Source organism: Balaenoptera acutorostrata, chromosome 16, assembly GCF_949987535.1.
Source record: "Balaenoptera acutorostrata chromosome 16, mBalAcu1.1, whole genome shotgun sequence".
Taxonomy (NCBI): Eukaryota; Metazoa; Chordata; class Mammalia; order Artiodactyla; family Balaenopteridae; genus Balaenoptera; species Balaenoptera acutorostrata.
Window position 1 is genome coordinate 66,090,469 of NC_080079.1, and position 18,676 is coordinate 66,109,144.

The following is an 18,676-nucleotide window of genomic DNA, read 5'->3' on the forward strand; positions in this document are numbered from 1 at the left end:
CAAAAACAGAAAACACAATCTGGGACATTAAAGAATGGTAAGGATACAGGAAAAAAAACCAAAAAAAAACTAAAAAAATCTAAGTACCATTTTGGAAAGAATTTTAGAAGTTTAGGTAAGATCAAGGAGATGTTTTCTTAGGGAGTATAATAAGTAACAGCAGGATAACTGGGGTGGTGGTGATAAATGCGATGAGAAATTGAAAACTGGATTCTGTTCAAGAACACTTTCCTCAATAATTCAAAAAATTTTAGGAGAGCCAAGCTAGCTTCATATGAAAAGCAGTAAGAGAGGGTAATATACATTGTCCATACTCATAATCAAAGTCATAGTCTAAACTGTTCTGGCATTGAAAGAGCCCTTACCTCTTATATCTAGCTGTGCAATGCTTGACACTGTGCCGTATTTATTGCTTGCAGTACAGGTGAAGCACCCAGAGTCTTCTGCAAATACCTCAGCAATGACCAAAGTACAGATCTCCTCTAAAGCCAATAAAGCAGAATGGTTACTGACTTATTTACGGAAGTGGAATTATGGAATTTTCTGATATTAGATGGTGATTCTATAAAAGTCAATAGAAGAAGCTGATGATATTGTTTGAAAATAATTAGTCCAATTATTTGATTGAACTGACTGATTAGCAGACTAAATGAACCAAAGGAAGTAAAATGAATAACTCCATGCAGACAATGAACAAGAGGATTTAATGATAATATAATGTATATTATGGATTTGCAGATTATCTGTTTTTATGTCATCAGTCCAGATGTCAAAAATGGGACCAAGAAACAATAAGCTTAAAAATCACAAAAACAAATTAGGATTTAAAGCAAAAGTAGGTCTGTGTGAAATACCACTCTATTCTTGCTAAGGTGGTAGCACGTGACACACAATTCTGGTCAATAAGATATTAGGGAAAATCTCCTGGGGAGTTTCTGGGAAAGTTTTTCTTGCCTTTTAAAAGGGGTAAAAGAGAGCGTTTTTCCCTATTTTTGCCTTTGGACGTTGTCATCTGCATGTAATACCCAGAACTGTGGCAGCCGTCTTGGGTATATGAGTAGAACCAGTCTAAGAGGATACTCTGAAGATGACAGAATGGGGAAAAAAAAAATAAAAAGCTTGGCCCATGATGATCTCTGAGATGCTAAATTAACCAATCTCAAGACTACCATTTCTTAGGACATCTTGCTATGTAACAAGATACATTTTTCATGTTGCTTAAGGCACTTTTGGTTAGGTCTTGTTTACTTGCTGCCCAAAGAATCCTAAATGATGGAGAGGCAAAGTTTGGTTTTGGTACCTCTCTGTCCTTTTTCTGAGTCTTATGCTTCCTTCTCTCTGTTCCCTTCCCAAACATTGGCACTCTCATCTTTCAGCAACCTGCATTCGGAAAATGATCTGATAAATTCATTCATACTATACTATACCTGCCTGATGAGATATAGTATTCTGTCTCCAAAGGGCATTTGCTTTATCCAAGGTGGAAAGAAAAACTCTCTGAACATGAAATTTTAGATCATGGAGCTGGGGCTTGTTTTGAGCAGGGACCCCTTTTGGGTGACTCTGAAATTATTTTGTGTATGAGACTGCCTAGTGAAAAAGCTTGCTTTGGTTGAAAGTATCAAAAGCCTGAAATATTTTCAAAGGGAAAAATGCTTCTCCACTACAAGCAATGCTAGAGCAAGAGCACTCTGGTCTTTACTGTATCCCCAAGGGCCTAGTGTAGGGTTATGCAACATGGATATTCAGTGTCTACACTGGGAATGCCTTTCCATTCAGTTTTCAGAAGCAAGAATTATAATAACGAAATTCCAAACCATCATTCTTACCCATGGGCACAAATACAATCTTATTTTTCAGGGTGATCATAGAGAGGACATTCAGATGTTTATGCTGTGTTTTGTGAGCAACTTGTATTTTCTAGAGGTAAGAGCTTCCATGTGTCATCTTAATATCCTCCCAACCAAATCTAATAACATCATAAACATTTTATTGATTCTGTGAATTTCAAAATCTGATGCATAACTTTTGAGATACATAGGCTGTGGAATTGGAATTGATAGTGTCATGGAAATTGCTCTGCCCAGTTTAAGGAGGTCATGAGTAGGGGCCAATGAAAGAGGGAAAATATTCCTAAGAAACATTCCTCAACAACGCAGAACTAACTGCATTCACATTAGCTATTGAATATATATTCCAAACTTGCACATGCTTGCCTTTCCTTCTCCTACAGTCGTAGCTAGAGTTGGCTTCGATCTTCTTTGTAAAACTTTTTTTCTTGACACCAGTGTAATTTCAATATGTTTATTATATATTTCAAGTCACGGATCACATACAAATGAAATGAAAGTTAAAATGATCTTTACCTGGCTCTGCCATGGATCGAGGTTCTAAAAGAAAAAAAAATTAAAAGATTCTGAGCATTTATTTTACTGAGAGGTGATATTTTTAACAGAAGCTTCCTATAGAAGTGTCTTTTGCATACTCATGAGTAATTTGACAAGGCTAATCTGTAAATTTTAAGTAAAATGACCTAAGCACCAATGACCTTGACAGGGATAGGATCATTATCACAGAAGGGCAGCAAGAGAGCTGCTGACTAAATGATGTGGGTGTATCTTGGGACATACTTGGGTTCCACTTGGGACACATAAACCTTAGGTGAGGAAAAGTTACTGAATTAGTTGGGATTCAGGATGACTTGCTTTTATTGTACCCATTCAGCCTGACCTGAAAAAGTTTGTGAAGACTGAGAGATCATTCTTGGCTTTGGGCTCTCACATCCTGATATAATGTAGCGTATACCTCCTGCCCTAAGGTTTCTAATATTAAGAGCCTCAGGATAGATGACAGGTTCCTCAGGAACAGTTCTTTGTCTTAAAATTCTTTGGCATTCCTGAAGGTGCCCACTTGGTACTGAAAACAGGTGCTCAGCTAAGGTTTATAGAATTGCAGGCACTCAGGGAATAGTTGTTGAATTTAGTTACATTCTTCTACACTGATAGAACTAGTGGAGGTTTTTTGCCTCAGCTTAAATGGTATTCAGAATATATCATTGTTGCTGCTATTCAGAATATATCATTGTTGTTAAACCTGATAGTAGTTTGATTCATATATCTATTTTGTGATAGGCAGAAACAAATTAACCAAGAAGCAAATAATTTTCAACATATTTTACGACTGAAATGGGTCAGGGTGAAAGCACTGCATGACAAGAAAAGAATTAACCACTTGGATATATAAATAATTCTTACAATAAAAAGAGTAAAACCTCAATAAACAATGAACAAAGGATATAATAGGTAATTTTAAAGTAAATTCAAAGACCCAATAAATAGGAAAAAAAAGTTCCTTTCCACATCTCATTAGTGAAGTGCAGATTAAAACAAGTATTCCCATTTGGGACCTATAAAATTAGTGAAGATTTAAAAAAATGTTTAATACCCATTGATAGTGAAGGTATAAGACAAAAGAAATTCCCATATGTTGCTGGTTGTAGTAGAATGTAACTGAAATAGCATGTGTCCCAGTTCAACTGGGATGATCTGGTTTATTCCTGGGATCTCTGTGTAATGATTACTAGCACCCTCTGTTACTCCCCAAGGTGTCCCAGGTTAGATAATCAATTATATAATCATCCTAAATTTAGTTCAACCTTTTTGGATGGCATTTTGATGATTTATATTAAAAGCCTAAAAAAATGTGAATTTACAGTAGCAATTCTAGTACTCAGATTTATTCATAGATATTCACAAAGATCTTCTCTGTTAACATGCTTTGAAATATAGTTTCTAATAGTAAAAATTTGTGGACAATCTACATTTTCAACAATAGGAGATTAAGTAAATATGAAATTGATTGTATCAACTTATTTTTACAAGTAAAAAAGTTCTATATTTATTAATATGGAAAGATGTTCATGAAATGTTGAGTGAAAAAAATCAATTTACAAAACAATTTATTTTTATTTAAAGAAAATATATGCATGGAAAAGTTTTTGGAGAATATACACCAAAATATTAATAGGGTTTAGTTTGGTGGAGTATAAGTGGTTTTTATTTTATTCTTTTTATTACCTTTTAATTAGTTGTTAAAAGTTATAAAAATAAATGTATACAATAAATCTATAAAAATTATCAGAAAAATAATTTTAAAGCACCAACTTACTTTTCTGTAAAATTCTAAAATCTGGAGAATCTTCTATCAAGGTCCCTTCTCTATACCATTCAACTTTAGGAGATGGAGCTCCTTTTACTCTGCATTCAAAGACAACTAGCTGACCCTCAGAGGCTGATAAATTTTGTAACATCTGTAATGAGAAGAATATTGTTAGAACCAAAAAGCATATATTTTTGGAATCTACTCCCAGTGCTGAATTTTCGAAAAGGATACCATTGCCTCCATATTTGGATTTTCTCCAAATCTTGTACATTTCCAGCAGCTTCAATTCTGTGGATGTACATTGAATCTATTTTTTTTTTTTTTTAAAGGATTTTCTTATTTATTTATTTATTTATTTATTTATTTATTATTTTTGGCTGTGTTGGGTCTTCGGTTCGTGCGAGGGCTTTCTCCAGTTGCGGCAAGCGGGGGCCACTCTTCATCGCGGTGCAGGGACCGCTCTTCATCGCGGTGCGCGGGCCTTTCTCTATCGCGGCCCCTCCCGTCGCGGGGCACAGGCTCCAGACGCGCAGGCTCAGCAATTGTGGCTCACGGGCCCAGCTGCTCCGTGGCATGTGGGATCTTCCCAGACCAGGGCTCGAACCCGTGTCCCCTGCATTAGCAGGCAGATTCTCAACCACTGCGCCACCAGGGAAGCCCCTACATTGAATCTATTTTTGAAGACAGAATCATCTGAGTGCATAGGGAGCTTTTTCCTCACTATCTTCTTTCTTTTCCTCTCTGTTGCAGTGCCAGACAAATTTATTGAATACTAGGTGAAATATATTGAGGGTTTGCAAAAAGACTAATATTTGGTAAAGTAATTCTGCTTCCTTTAAGAAAATGCCCAAGTAGAGTTTGGTTTTCAGAAATAATAACGATTTAAAAAATCTGCAGTGAATATCTACTAGGTGTATTCAGTATGGGAGTAATGTATTTTTCCACACAAGACTGTTCCACGAGGTGGGCTATCTCTGTGGCCTAAGTAAGTGACTATTTTCTTGGCTTTGCCTTGCCTACTTTCTGTAGTCCTAGAAATTGATGTTTGTTTTGCTATTTTCTTTTCCTTATGTGTTCTTTACAGGATAGCCTCAATGTCTGTTGAGGGAGGTAAACAATGACAATCTCTATAAAATCATAGTCACATGTGGAGTCTTAGGTCATGGTAAAATATGTCATAATTTTGTGAAGGCATCGTTAAATGCTCTTCCACGCTTCCCCCCAAAAAAGTTTACAAAAATAATTTTCCATTGTAAAATATCAGTATATTCTATAATAGACCCTATGGGAGAATGGAACTCACATTTTCCTTTCACAACTTGTCTTTCACTCATCATGATTTATGAGCTTAAAGTCACACATTCGTTTGTGTAGTTGGTACTTCATTTGATTATGAAATGCTCCTTTGGCATATGTGTGGGCACATTTTTATTTTTAATATAGACCTAAAGATGATAAACATGGAAAGGTTATGATTAACTTCCTCTACAAGCTCTATCAGCAACAAATGCTGCAAGGCTTTCCCATTATTACAATTTTGGGGTCTGTATTTAGGAAATATTGGCTCTTGCTTTGGAGAAGGGGAAGGCCAGTAGTTTTTTTGCTTTTGTCATTTACTCTTATAAATATCTTGTGATTGTTTACAGCTCTTAACAGTATATGATATTTTGTGCTTAAACCTATCATAGTTATGGCATTTATCTTAGGAATACTGGGGTGGGTTTAACCACATGGCTTTAGCTGTAGTAGGAGACTTTTACCTCAGAAGGGTGTGTTAGTTGATATTGTGACAGCCAGGGGGCGCTATAGTTCAGAGTTAGTGTTTTGTTCTCTTTTTGCATTCCCAAATTTGTTTGCTGAAGGAATTCAGGATGTGATTTGCACAGAGTGGTTTCTGAAGTAATAAGGAACTATTTGATTGAAAACCTGGTTATTCCTTGTCTACCCCAAAACAATAGCTTCTAGTGACAAGAATGGAATGTTCTCAGTAAGCAGGGAACATCATTGAGTCTTGGGTGCTCCTGGCAAGCTGGTGAATCTGACATCTGAGCAAATTCTGTGCTAAGATGGTAGTTCTGGGGGCCCATTGAAAACTTTAATGGCAGTCAGACATCTCCCTGGGATTCATACATAATGGAGTTTCGTTCCTTCTTGAGGCAAACAAATTAGAAAACCAAAGCAAAAAAAAAGTGGCGGTGGCAGAAGGGATTGAATGAATAAAATATGGCACATGTAAAAAATGGATGTAAGCAGAATGAGGTCAGTCTACATTCTGACATGGCTTGAGGTTCAGATATATGAACCAATTCTCAATCTGCAGAGGTGACACCAAGGTCCTGCTTGCAAAAGGACCTCCTGGAGAGAATATGTTACAGTTGAGACCAACATTAGTTGGTTGTAATTATTCACTTGAAATTGAAGGCCAAGACCTGTGTTCTATTGGAGAGTCCAGCCAGATACCTGAGATACTATAGTTCTAGAATATGCCAGCTAAGGGACTGTGATATAAGATGGAAACTCATTCCAGTGTGATACATCGTCAGTACTCAGTAAAGGAGTTGCCAGGGGTCATCTTACAAGGCACTTAGAAAAGGTTGTTGAAGGTCATAGTTTGAAGGACAATGATAGTTGTTATTGCTAAAAACTGTGCTTTTCTACAAAAATCTCATAAGAAGAAATCTCACATTGCTGCACATCCGGTCCAAACCGGTTACACCATTTGAACATAGTTTAGATGGGGCCATGTTCAGCACAGCAGTAGGTCTTAGGCTGTTACTAATGACACACTGTGTAAGACTTGATCATATGTATCTTGACTTCACTGAAGACGAATAAGACATGAAACATTCCCCAACTAGCAAAGATTAAGTTAGTCTTAACTAAGAATTATGGATCTGAACTGAAGTCCCTATAATGAAAAGTCTACAACCTCCTGCAGTAAACAGTATCCAAAGTGCAAATCTGTCTTGTGTGTCATCACCATATTGATCATCCAGGAAGACATTCTTTGTAGGATGACTTGACAACACAGAGACTTGAGAAGCATGTCTTCCACGGCCATTTGACATTGGATTTTTTCTCTACTCCTAACAACACTCTGAAGCCACAAAGTGATAAAAGCAATAATTCCTTCTTAGCTGAAATGGAAGCAGTTCACCACAGAATAAATACAACTCTGTTCCCGCTTTGTGCCAAGCTCTGTGCCAGGTGCTGTAAATGTGAGTTGAAAGGACACAGTTCCTGCTTAGTAGACCTATACCCACAGATACAATGCAGGGACATCCTTGAGAAAAGGCATCTCCCTTATTGGTTAAAAGATGTCAGCTATAAGGTTCATATTGTCACTTTATTCTTTTTTTAAATCCAGTTGCTATTTTTGCACCTTGGGAGATGCTGGAAGTGAATGCTATAGTGCTTTTAGACTGGAGTTGGATCAGAGCAGTTTTTACTGATAAAGAACCATTTGACTGAAGACCTTTTTGCCCCTACATTGTCACAGGTGCCCAATACAACAGTTGAGTCAGAGAAGTCTCTGGCATTGTGAGGTTGGGGAGAGGGGCCCATGTAATCTTCAGGGATCTAGAGCCAACCACCGGACTTGTCATTTCAGGGTTTCCTGCCTCAGCTATTATATAATGAAGTGCCGTTCTTCAAATCCTCACTTCCCCTGCCCCCTTGCACTCTTCCAATTACTGCTGAAGCAGCTGGAGCCAAGGCTGCAACCTTGAAAGCCTGCAGAGCAGCTGTTGTTGGAGTGGGAGCAGTGATAGGAGTAAGATTCTAATGTGATCATCTACCTCCCTTCACACTCAAGGAGTGTGAGCACTGTTTCCCCCCCACAAACAGAGTGAAAGCGTTTTCGATACTGTATAGAGGATGGAGGATAGTCTATCTCCATAAAATATTTTAAAAATATAGGTATCCTCTATAGGTAGAGCAGTGAATTAGCATATGGGACCCCAGGCTTCTTTCAAACTCTACCACTGTTTTGCTGGGCAACCCTCATTTTCATTTTAACCTTCTTTAGGTTAAAAGAAGATAATACCAGTACTTCCCTATCACCAGAGGAGGTACAGGGAGTTAAATAAAACTCTGCTCTCTAATCGTTGCTTTCAAAAAAATGGCTTCTTGCCATTATTGGCAGAGAAATGCTTTGTTGGGCAGTATAGAAAGTGAGTCATAGGTACTGGAATGCCAGAAGTCCCTAAAGAAGTAAATAGAGCAAGGAATAACCTGAACAAACGTATGCCAATGATCAGTTATCAAGGCTTATGCCACGTGATTACCATCGTCAGTGGCTCTGACTCAGAAATTTTCTAATGTCACTGACAGTGACGATGACCTCAATCCTACCTTCACTCATGGAAACTGATGCAAGCACAGCATTGCTGATAAGTCCCTCTGGAATCTGAGCCACAGCCTGTGCTAGTGCCCTACGTCTGAACAACCCTGATCCCATTTATGGAGGCAAAAGTACACTTCCCGAGGGCTGAGAAAGCCTCACCAGAGTTTGAGTCCCTGTACTAGGGACTGTTTTCCCACCATGGATCTAATGTTTTTGGAGATTTATCTAATTAACAACATACACTAATGACTAATTCTTTTCCCCATTTTTATTTATCAAAGGCATATATGTATCTGCAAATCAGAGCATCTAATTAGAGGGAGGTAATCAGTCACAACACAAAAGCAGCTAAACTTGAGGCTAACCAGTCCATGAAAATTAAATGTAAAGAATAGGTTTTAAAGTCCTGTTAGGCTTTTCAGAATAATAAAAATGGCTTTGGACCTATTATAACCATTATGGACTCCTATCTAGATATTAGAGATAGCCTTCAAGGCGCTTGGGAGAGACAGAAAACTAAACATCTTTATTATTGTGCTAAATGTTGTACCAGAGGCATGTACCAGGTGATGTAGATGCAGGGAAGACAGAGCACCCAAAAATATTTGAAAGTGTGGAGGGAGATAAGGACACTTCTTTGCTGTCTAGCTGGGCAGATGGTGGTGAGGAGAAGAGTGGAGGAGATCTCAGTTTGGGACTGGGTATAAATTATTCTGTGATTTAGTTGCCTTTGAAGAGTCAGCATTGCCTGACAAAGGGTGTGACAAATAGGCACGACAAATTAAAGTGTCCTGATTTCTCGGCATTTAAAGCTCTGTTTCAAGGCTAGGTGACTTAACAGTGAACTAAGAGACACTTAGGGGTAGCTCTATTAGCTATATTACGCACACACACACGCGCCCGTGCGCGCACACACACAGGTCCACTTATAACTCTTTGTCCAAGTCTGGTATTCACCAAATCACAACATGTTGCTTTCCTACTTCAAGTCTTTGAGAATAGCAAAACTTAAATTCCGAAAGCGGTTACAAGAAACAAACCTGAAAAATTGAGAGGCATCTTGTTTCACATAAGAATGTTTGCCCACCTGATACGGTTATGGATCAACATGTCTCACTCTTAGACTCTGCTTGATTTTGGAAAACCATCTTGGATGAGCTGATATGGTGGAACGTCGCTAAAATGGATGTTTCTGTGGAAGTTGTGAATTTAGCAATTCTTTTAGGATCAGTACTCATTGGAAAAGACTTTTTTTTTTTTTTTTTTTTTTGCCATTTTGCTCTATACCATGATTTCTCAGCCCCAGGACTAATTGACAATTTGGGCTGGATAATTCTTTGTTGCAGGAGGCTGTCATCCCGTGTATTACAGGATGTTTAACAGTATCTCTGGATGCCAGCCCCCTGTTGTGAAAATCAAAAAAATGTCTCCAGACATTGCCAAATGTCCTTTGAGGGACAAAATTAACCCTGATTGAGAACCATTCCTCTAAATCATACTTCTGAGTAGATAAAATTTCTTTGGGCTTAAGGTTGGTATTCATACAAACAATAAACTGTAAATCCAGGCATAGAGTCCATCCATGTGGTTTTCATAATACCGAAACAAATCCAATACGACTCAGTTTTGCACCTTTGAGTTTATTGTCCTGGGCAACATATAAACTAAGTCTATGTTATGTAAGGGAAAGAACAGTAGACAGAATTGGGACAACTTGTTTCTAGTCCTGATTCTGCCACTTGCTAGTTCTGTGACATTGGATACATTGTTTAATCTCTCTGGGCCTCCCTTGGTTTTTTCATTTGTAAATGAAAGTGCCTGAGTAAAATTTCCAGTTCTAAATACAAAGATTATGAGAGTCAGAATTTGATGCCACCACAATAGTTGATACCATGGATTAGAAAAAGAAAGCTCTTTGTTCTAGAGTGAGGCTTTGTACTAAGCTTCTTAAGAGCATGTAACTCCATCTCCTTGGACACCAGAGACATCCAGAGAAACCCTTGGATAGTAAGTGCCTAGAAACGTATCACCTGACCCCTAGGTGTGGCTACTGTGTTTAAAAGCAATAGGATGTTGTGACCACCTAGAGGGGTGGGATAGGGAGGGTGGGAGGGAGGGAGATGCAAGAGGGAAGAGATATGGGAACATATGTATATGTATAACTGATTCACTTTGTTATAAAGCAGAAACTAACACACCATTGTAAAGCAATTATACTCCAATAAAGATGTTTAAAAAAAAATAAAAATAAAAATAAAAGCAATAGGATGGACATAGAGATCAATGTGATGAGTGGGGATGACCTTTCCCTTATTATACAAACTAATATTAGAAATCTGCAACTTGGAGCGACATGGTAACAGCTACCACAAAACCCCAAAATCCTATCCTGTACTTATAAGAGACCAAAATCCTGAGATAAAATCAGTGAATTTTGAATCCTACAGCTTTGTTTGGGTATTGAGGTGTGTTTAAAGCCATGACAGAAAGAAGTTATATTTTGATTACCTTTGTAAACACAGGAGCTGCAATGATAGGTTTTCCATCCAATCCTTGCAGATAGTTGGTAGGGCTCTGACACTGTTAGAAGGGAACCAACAATAGATTCATTGTCACTGGGATTATCAGATAGGTAGGTAGACAGATGATAGATAGGTATAACACAGCTAAAGAATTTGGTGTGTGAAATTAATCTAAAACCAAAGACTGACATTTTCTAAGTCTATGAATTGCAGACATCAAATTTTATGCTGAACTGATTGTATTTCTTTCTAGGTCATGGTGGCCGTAAATACGTGCTGGCCATCCCCACCCCCTCACATATAGAGCTATGTGATGAACCCTAACCCCCTGAACAGGTTCCATAGACCCCTGAGGCTCCACAGATCAGTTTTAAAACTACTGAATTAGAACTAAACTGTGACCCTTCTGCGTTACTAAATGGGTCAGGTAAGTACTTTAAAATTTTTTTTAAAGGTTGTAGATCTTTATGTACATCAATATTTGTATTTACATATATCAATAACACATTACAAGTATGTTTATATTAGTATGATTTCATATTTTTAAAGTATATGCATAATATACATTTATAGATATGCATAGAAAATGCCTGGAACTATCTGCTAGAAATTATTAACAGGAGGTACCTCTGAAGAGTGGGGCCAGAGGAGTCGAACCTTGACTAAAGTTTTTACTTAATATACTTTCTGTATTTTTAAAATGTTTTTACAATAAGCATCACTCTCATCATCATCATCATCATCATTGTTAACTTGAAGGATGAGAGACTTTGAGGTTTTCTAAAAATTAATTTCATGGTTGCTCTATCTTAGAAAGTAGAATTTTGTTTTTTTTTTTAATAGCTCCATGAAACTGAGTTTCATGATCCAGAGTGTCTTGGGCCAGTGTGAGAGCCGGCAGCTCATTGTATATGTAGTCAATGCCCTTCATAAAGCTGGAATATCAGAGACTAATTTGTAGAGTTTCTTTTGCTATGAAATTTGCCTATGAAGTTAGAGAATGTATTCCCGAAGCCAGGGGAACTACTGATATCATACATCAGAAGTACAAAGTGATTATCATGACGATAGAAGTGTGTTGCCCAAGGTCATTATGAAGTTGCAACAGAGGAGAACATGATCATGCCGTGCGAGATGGTCATGGTCACAGCGCCCGCCTGTCAGTCCGTGGCACTTGTGTTTCACTTAGACTCTTGTACCTGCTGAATGGTTGACACGCTGGGCTGGGCCACCACATGCTGGGCTTGGGGTACTGCTGAAGGAATGGCTGCAGAAGTAGTGGGAGGGGATGACACCTCATTTGGCTTCTGGATTCTGAGAAGTGATTAAAATATAGATTATAAAACAGACCTATCATTGTTGTGAAAATCCTTTCAGCAGAGCTTTCAGAAATGCTTACAGAAATCTTCGTTCAACAATATTACACAAACATTTACTGAGGGCTTTGCTACACACTTTGTTAGGCAGTGTAAACAGGAAGATGATAAGACGCTAGTTCTGTCCTTGAGTTAGCTGCTGTCAGCAGAGCTGGGGACTCAAGCATATTCTCAACTAACTGAGATTCAAGACAAGTGCTATGACACAGCATGTGCAGAAAATTTTTTGAGATTTGTTTTGGTTTTGTCCTCTGTGTTTTCCCTCCCCCTCCTATCTCAAGTAAGAGGCCAGGCTTTGTAAATCTTTGCTTCTGGGATTTTGGCATGGCAAAAAGCAGAAATAGCCTGAGTCAATGAGCTCTTCAGGTTTACACAAATTAAATTAAAGAGATTGTTTGAAGGGCAAGGGAGCCAGAAAGTATTCTTGAGAAGGCTGCAGAGGGTAGATTATTTCAGTTTTGTTGTTGGGGAAGAGAGAGGTCCAGGGATCTTGCCAGAGAACCTAACAAGAGGGAGAACCTGAGTCCAGAGGGGATGACAATCCCTCGATTAAAGGCTCCCAATCTTGCTAAAGATAACAGTACCCAAACATATCAGGAAGAAACAAAGCACTAGACTTGAAGGGACCTTGAGATGTGGGACATGGGCCTCTCACCCATAACCTGTGGAGATAGATGACTGATGACAGGATGGGCTTCCCTTTTGTCTAGATGTTACCTCTCTCTGCCTCAGCTTTCTCACCTCTAAAATGAGGAAATAACAATTCTTACCTCATAGGGTTTTTGTGAGGGTTAAATAAGGTAATTCATGTAAGATGCTTAGAGCAGTGTTTAATATCAAACTATATATCTACATCTCTGTGTCTGTATCTGCTATATCCCAGGAATCTCTGCACAGATTTGGAGGGGGAAAGGGACACCCAATAATGAGTGATTGAATTTTTTCCCAGAGCCAGGTAGGATGGAGTCTCAGAAGCAGAATCATTTGATGATGCAGAGGCTATCAGTGTTCCTGAAGCATCTGTTTTCTTCTTCTACAATATTAGAATCCCTGATTTCTTTACATAGCTACTCCAAATAAAGATTGCATCTCCCAGCCCTCATTGAAGCTAGCTGTGGCCACATGCCTACTTTCCGGTCATGGGATATGAAGGATAGTGATGTATGTAATTTAAGAGAGATGACCTTAAAAGGGGAACAGGGTGTGTCCTTTATTCCTTTCAATCTAAGAAGATGAGGACACATCTTAGAATGAGGTGAAGCAGAAAGCTGGAAGCAGACTGGAACCCAGTGGAATGTGGAGCTGTTTTACCAGCCAAATTCATATTTTTATGTAAAGGAGAAAAATATTTGTCTTATTTAAGTTACTGTTATTTGGGGTCACTATTACACACAACTGGAGCTAAATCCTAACTACTACAAGTAGATTTAAAGAAAATGAACAAATGAGATATTTCTTGCTTATTTAAGTTTGTATATCAAATTCATACCCATTAGGCTCAAATTCATATCCATGTTATGAGAGCCTTGAGGCAGGAGCGATGTATGTGCAATGGCAGAGGAGCTTATTATAGAACTTGACTGGGCTTCGAAGGATAAATAAGAGTTTGCCAGGCAGAGGAGATAGGGCATTCCTAGCAAAGTGAACAGCTTGAACGAAGGGGTGAAAATGAACCGCACATTGTTTGAGTGAGATGGCAGCCATGTAGAGAGCCTGAGGTGGGGGATTGGAGGAGGAGGGGCAGGAAAGCCTGGTTGATACTCCATTGAATAAAGCTTTGTATGCCCGTGTTGAGATTTTTTAAATGTTGTTTGTTTTGTGTTTGATTTTTATTTTCCCATAGGTAATAATTTTTTTAAGTCGGGAAAATGATAAGATCAGAATTATCTTTTAACTGGCTGTATGTAGTTTGGAGACTGTAAAAGAGAAAAAGGTTGGAGTATCTATAAGGAAGGGACTGGCATAAAGAGACAGGAAAGAAGAGGAACTGAACTGAAGCCATGAGAATGATAAGGAAGAGAGTTAAAGGGAGAAATCATTTACTCTGGTTATGAATTTTCATATGTGCACAAAAGCTAAAAGCAAATTACCATTCCAAAGTAGGCATACCCCCCAGAGTTTGAAGAATAAGTCATGATTTCTGCCCTTAAGAGCTTGCCTTCTGTAGGAGAGGAAAGAATATGCAAATTCAGTTATCGACTCCTTAACCTGTCTTCCAGACATTGCCCATGTTTCAGGTAGTCTCAAGGGATGGCTGTTGTGTCTGTTTCTAGTTCCCATGCCTTCTGTCCACAGTCTCCTCTTCCTGAAATACCCTTTCCTCTCTTGTTCGGGGGTGTCCACCTGCTGCTCTTTTAAGACCCAGCTCAAGGTCACCAACTCTGCAAAGCCTTTCCTGATCTCTCTTTCCCTCCCCAACGAATAAAGAGCCCTTTGTGCCAAGTCCTTAAACCCTGCACATGGTTACACTTTATTACTCTTACTGTCTATATGTGTGGTATACATCTTTTGCTATACATATATTTCCCTCTCCTAGACTTTGAGCCTCTTGAAGGCAGGAAGCATCTGATTTTTCTTAGTACCCAGTGCATCTAGTGAAGTTCCTGGTGTAGAGGAGGTGCTTAGCCAATGGTTGTGGAAAGTAATGTAACTTTGTTCAGTACCCAATACAATCGTTTAGCAAAAAGGCTATGTCTTGCCCAGATCACTCATACATATAATTTTTGTTCACCAGATTGTGTGTTATTTTGAATACTATTATTTAGTTAGAAAACATGAATTTTCTTTTAACCACTGAGTTATTTGTTTTTTACTCTTTATATATAAGTATGATGATATTTCATAGGTGATACTTCATTTTTTAAATATTGGGAATATGAAAATTAATCTTTTAAGCAGCAACAAGCAAAAGAAATAGCATTTTCTCCAAATCTACCCAATCTTTTTTTTTTTTTTTTGAGGTCAAACCCTGGAGCCCCCCTCTTCAAGTTCTACTAAACAATTAGCAGCTTTCTCAGGACCTGAGGATGCTAAATAAGATAGAAAATTGGAATTACCGATTCATTTCGTCCTTGTTAGGGTCCCCTTCTGAGTCTGAAGAAGAAAGCCCTGGAAAAATAAAAATAAGACATGTAATTAAAAAAAAAATTTCTTAAACTGGTTCCTAGGCATTTAAAGACCTATAGAATTTTAGACCTAGAAATAATCTCAGTGATTCCCTAAACTAACACCTAGTTTACAGATGAGGAACTAGACCCTTAGTAGTTGAAGTACTTGCTCAGGTCACATGGCTAGTTAGTGACAAGAGTTCAAATTAACTGGCCCAAATTCCACGTGTTCTTGTATATAAAACACCTGCTGATGCCTTTAGACTAACAGAGCAGTCTTTGCAGACATTCTGTGGTGTCCATAAATCCTCTTACTCTTGGCCTACATAGATTAAATAAAAGAAGGGATTACATTAGATTCCAAACGTTGTAGGTGTAGGTGGATGCTCTTCCGTCCAGTCCTAATATTAACAAGTCACATTTCATCTTGGGAGTGGGGGTGTTTGAAGCTCTGTTACCACAAATTTTTAAAACTCAGCAATCCAATCTCAGCATTGTTAGCAGAGCTTTGATCCTGGCTTTGCTTCTCAAGATAGTGAATTCCAGGAAGATATCACACGGCTAAATCTGGAGGTATTTATTGTACTCCAAAAATTTGAGGATGAAAACATGTAACACACTTCTATTCATGTATTATTCATTGTTATTATCATTATTCATTCATCTCTTCAATAAAAGTTTATTAAATAACCACTGTGTACTTGGTACTACATAAGGTGTTGGAGATATAAAGAAGAATGAGACAGTTCTAGCCTTTATACCATAATAATACAATATTTAAGGGCTAAAAGCAAGGCATACATAAGGTATTAGAAATGATAAAAGTGCTAAAGAATGGCTCCCAGGGCTTCTCTGGTGGTGCAGTGGTTAAGAATCCACCTGCCAATGCAGGGGACACGGGTTCGAGCCCTGGTCTGGGATGATCCCACATGCCGCAGAGCAGCTAAGCCCGTGCGCCACAGCTACTGAGCCTGTGCTCTAGAGCCCACATGCCACAACTACTGAAGCCCGCACACCTAAAGCCTGTGCTCCTCAACAAGAGAAGACACCGCAGTGAGAAGCCCGCGCACCGCAACAAAGAGTAGAGCCCGCTCGCCGCAACTAGAGAAAGCCCGCTTGCAGCAACGAAAACCCAACTCAACCAAAAATAAATAAATAAAATAAATTAAAAAAAAAAAAAAGAATGGCTCCCAGAAAAAACTCAGAGGATGAGATAAATAGGGACAAAAACTGAGGTCAATATACAAGGTACCTAAATTGATTTGTTCCCTAAAATTAGTCATCTGAGTTTGGTGCTGATATAAATGCCTTTCCAAGGCTCCCAAATGGTCTCCTGCTTCTACTCCTTTTGGTATATTTTCAACCAGGAGCCAGAGTGGCCCTGTTAAAAACTAAGTCAGATCATGTCACATCTCTGCCTAGAATCCTCCAGACCTTCCCATCTCCTTCAGAGTAAAAGCCAGGTCCCTGCAGTGACCCATTAGGACCTACATGATCTGCTCACCTGCTTCCTCCCACCTTCACCCCATCTTGAACGTCTGACCTCAGCTGCTCATCTCCGTACCCCAAGACAGACACACTGCCTCTTCTGGGCCACTGCACTTAGTGATTTCTCTGCCTAGAATGTTTTTCCCTTGAATATCTATCTTTGTGGCTCACTCCCTCAGTGAGTGAGGTCTTGTACGTCTGCCTGTATACACACACATGCATGCAAACACACACACATATATACATACACATACTTCCTATCCCTTTTCCTTGCTTTCTATTTCTTTCATATGCTCATATATGCTGTAAGATAACAGAAAACATATATTTTGGTCTCTGCCCCTGGTGCCCGGCACAGAGCTTCTAAAACCCTTATAATTCCCGAAGTGATGAGCACTTAGGAGCATCTCTTGTTCTAATATTTGTCTTTGGCCAGGTCCCTGACACAGGGCTCCTAAAACTCTAATAAATTCCTAAGTGATGAGAGCACTGGGAGCATCCTTTGTTCTAATGAGGTGACTCGGGATGGCTCCCGGATGCGGGCTGGTCACCCGAAAACCAAGCCATAATTTGAAGCTTGGAATTTTCAGCCCCACACCTCATGCTCCAGAGAGGGTAGAAGGGCAGGAAATGGAGTTAATAGTTGATCATGCCTGTGTGAGGACACCTCCATAAAATTCTAATAGTATGGGGTTTGGAGAGCTTCTAGGTTGGTGAACATAAGCACACTGGGAGGGTGATGCACCCCAACTCCACGGGGACAGAGCTCCTGGTCTCAGGACCCTCCCACCTTTCCCTGTGTATCTCTTCATCTGGCTGTTCATCTATATCCTTTATCACACCCTGTAGTAAACCGGTAAACATAAATAAGTGTTTCCCTGAGTTCTGTGAGCGACCCTAGCAAATTAATTGAACCCGAAGAGGGGTTTGTGAGAACCTCCAATTTGTAGCCAAGTCAGACAGAAGTTGTGGGTAACCTACTACGTGTGATTGGCATCTGAAGGGGGTGGGGGTGAGCAGTCTTGTGGGACTGAGCCCTTAACTTGTTGGATCTGACACCATCTCCAGGTAGATGCGTCAGAATTGAGTTAAACTGTAGGAAACCAAATTGGTGCCGTGAAGAATTGCTTGTTGCTGGTGTGGGAACCGCCTCCCCCATGAGATACACACACATTGAAATTGATGATCAGAATCATTTCATGTACCTAACATATGATATATTTTATTTATCTCATTTATTTTCTGTCTCTCCTATTACAATGTAAATGTCATCTATCCACGAACCTAGGGATTTTTGTCTATTTGGCTCACTGCTGTTATCCCCACTGAAGAGTGTGTGGTAGAGCAGGCCCTCGATAAATATTTATTTATTATAACTATATATCTTACTAGTAAGTGCCATGCTCCAAGACTTTTTTGCTTTACCTTCTATGTAAATCTCAGCAGAAGTTGAATCTGTCCCATAGATGTTAGAAGCAAAGCAGGAATAGCGTCCTGTGTCCTCTTCAAAGGCTTCAGCAATGGTCAGTGAGTGCAGATTTCCTGCCTGGATGATGTGAACGTCTGGGGAATTTTCAAGCTCCTTGCCTTCACAGTACCACCTGCAAGGAAGAATATTGGCATGACTGAAATGTGAGAATTAATAACATAAATGGCTGCAGCTATTCCCTGAGAAGA

General features: G+C 39.0%; 1 protein-coding gene across 2 annotated transcripts in view; it reads right to left on the minus strand.

Annotated features, from left to right (window-relative positions):
• Nucleotides 1-18,676, minus strand: part of MYPN (myopalladin) — a 75,689-nt gene that overhangs the window by 33,579 nt on the left and 23,434 nt on the right. For both annotated transcript variants that reach the window (XM_007167805.3, XM_028162980.2), the window contains 7 exons: nt 18,425-18,600; nt 15,461-15,512; nt 12,228-12,342; nt 11,015-11,086; nt 4,168-4,309; nt 2,367-2,390; nt 366-482 (listed from right to left, as the gene is read on the minus strand). In XM_007167805.3, coding sequence (XP_007167867.2) covers nt 366-482; nt 2,367-2,390; nt 4,168-4,309; nt 11,015-11,086; nt 12,228-12,342; nt 15,461-15,512; nt 18,425-18,600 — 698 coding nt within the window. The remainder of the gene's footprint in view (nt 1-365; nt 483-2,366; nt 2,391-4,167; nt 4,310-11,014; nt 11,087-12,227; nt 12,343-15,460; nt 15,513-18,424; nt 18,601-18,676) is intronic.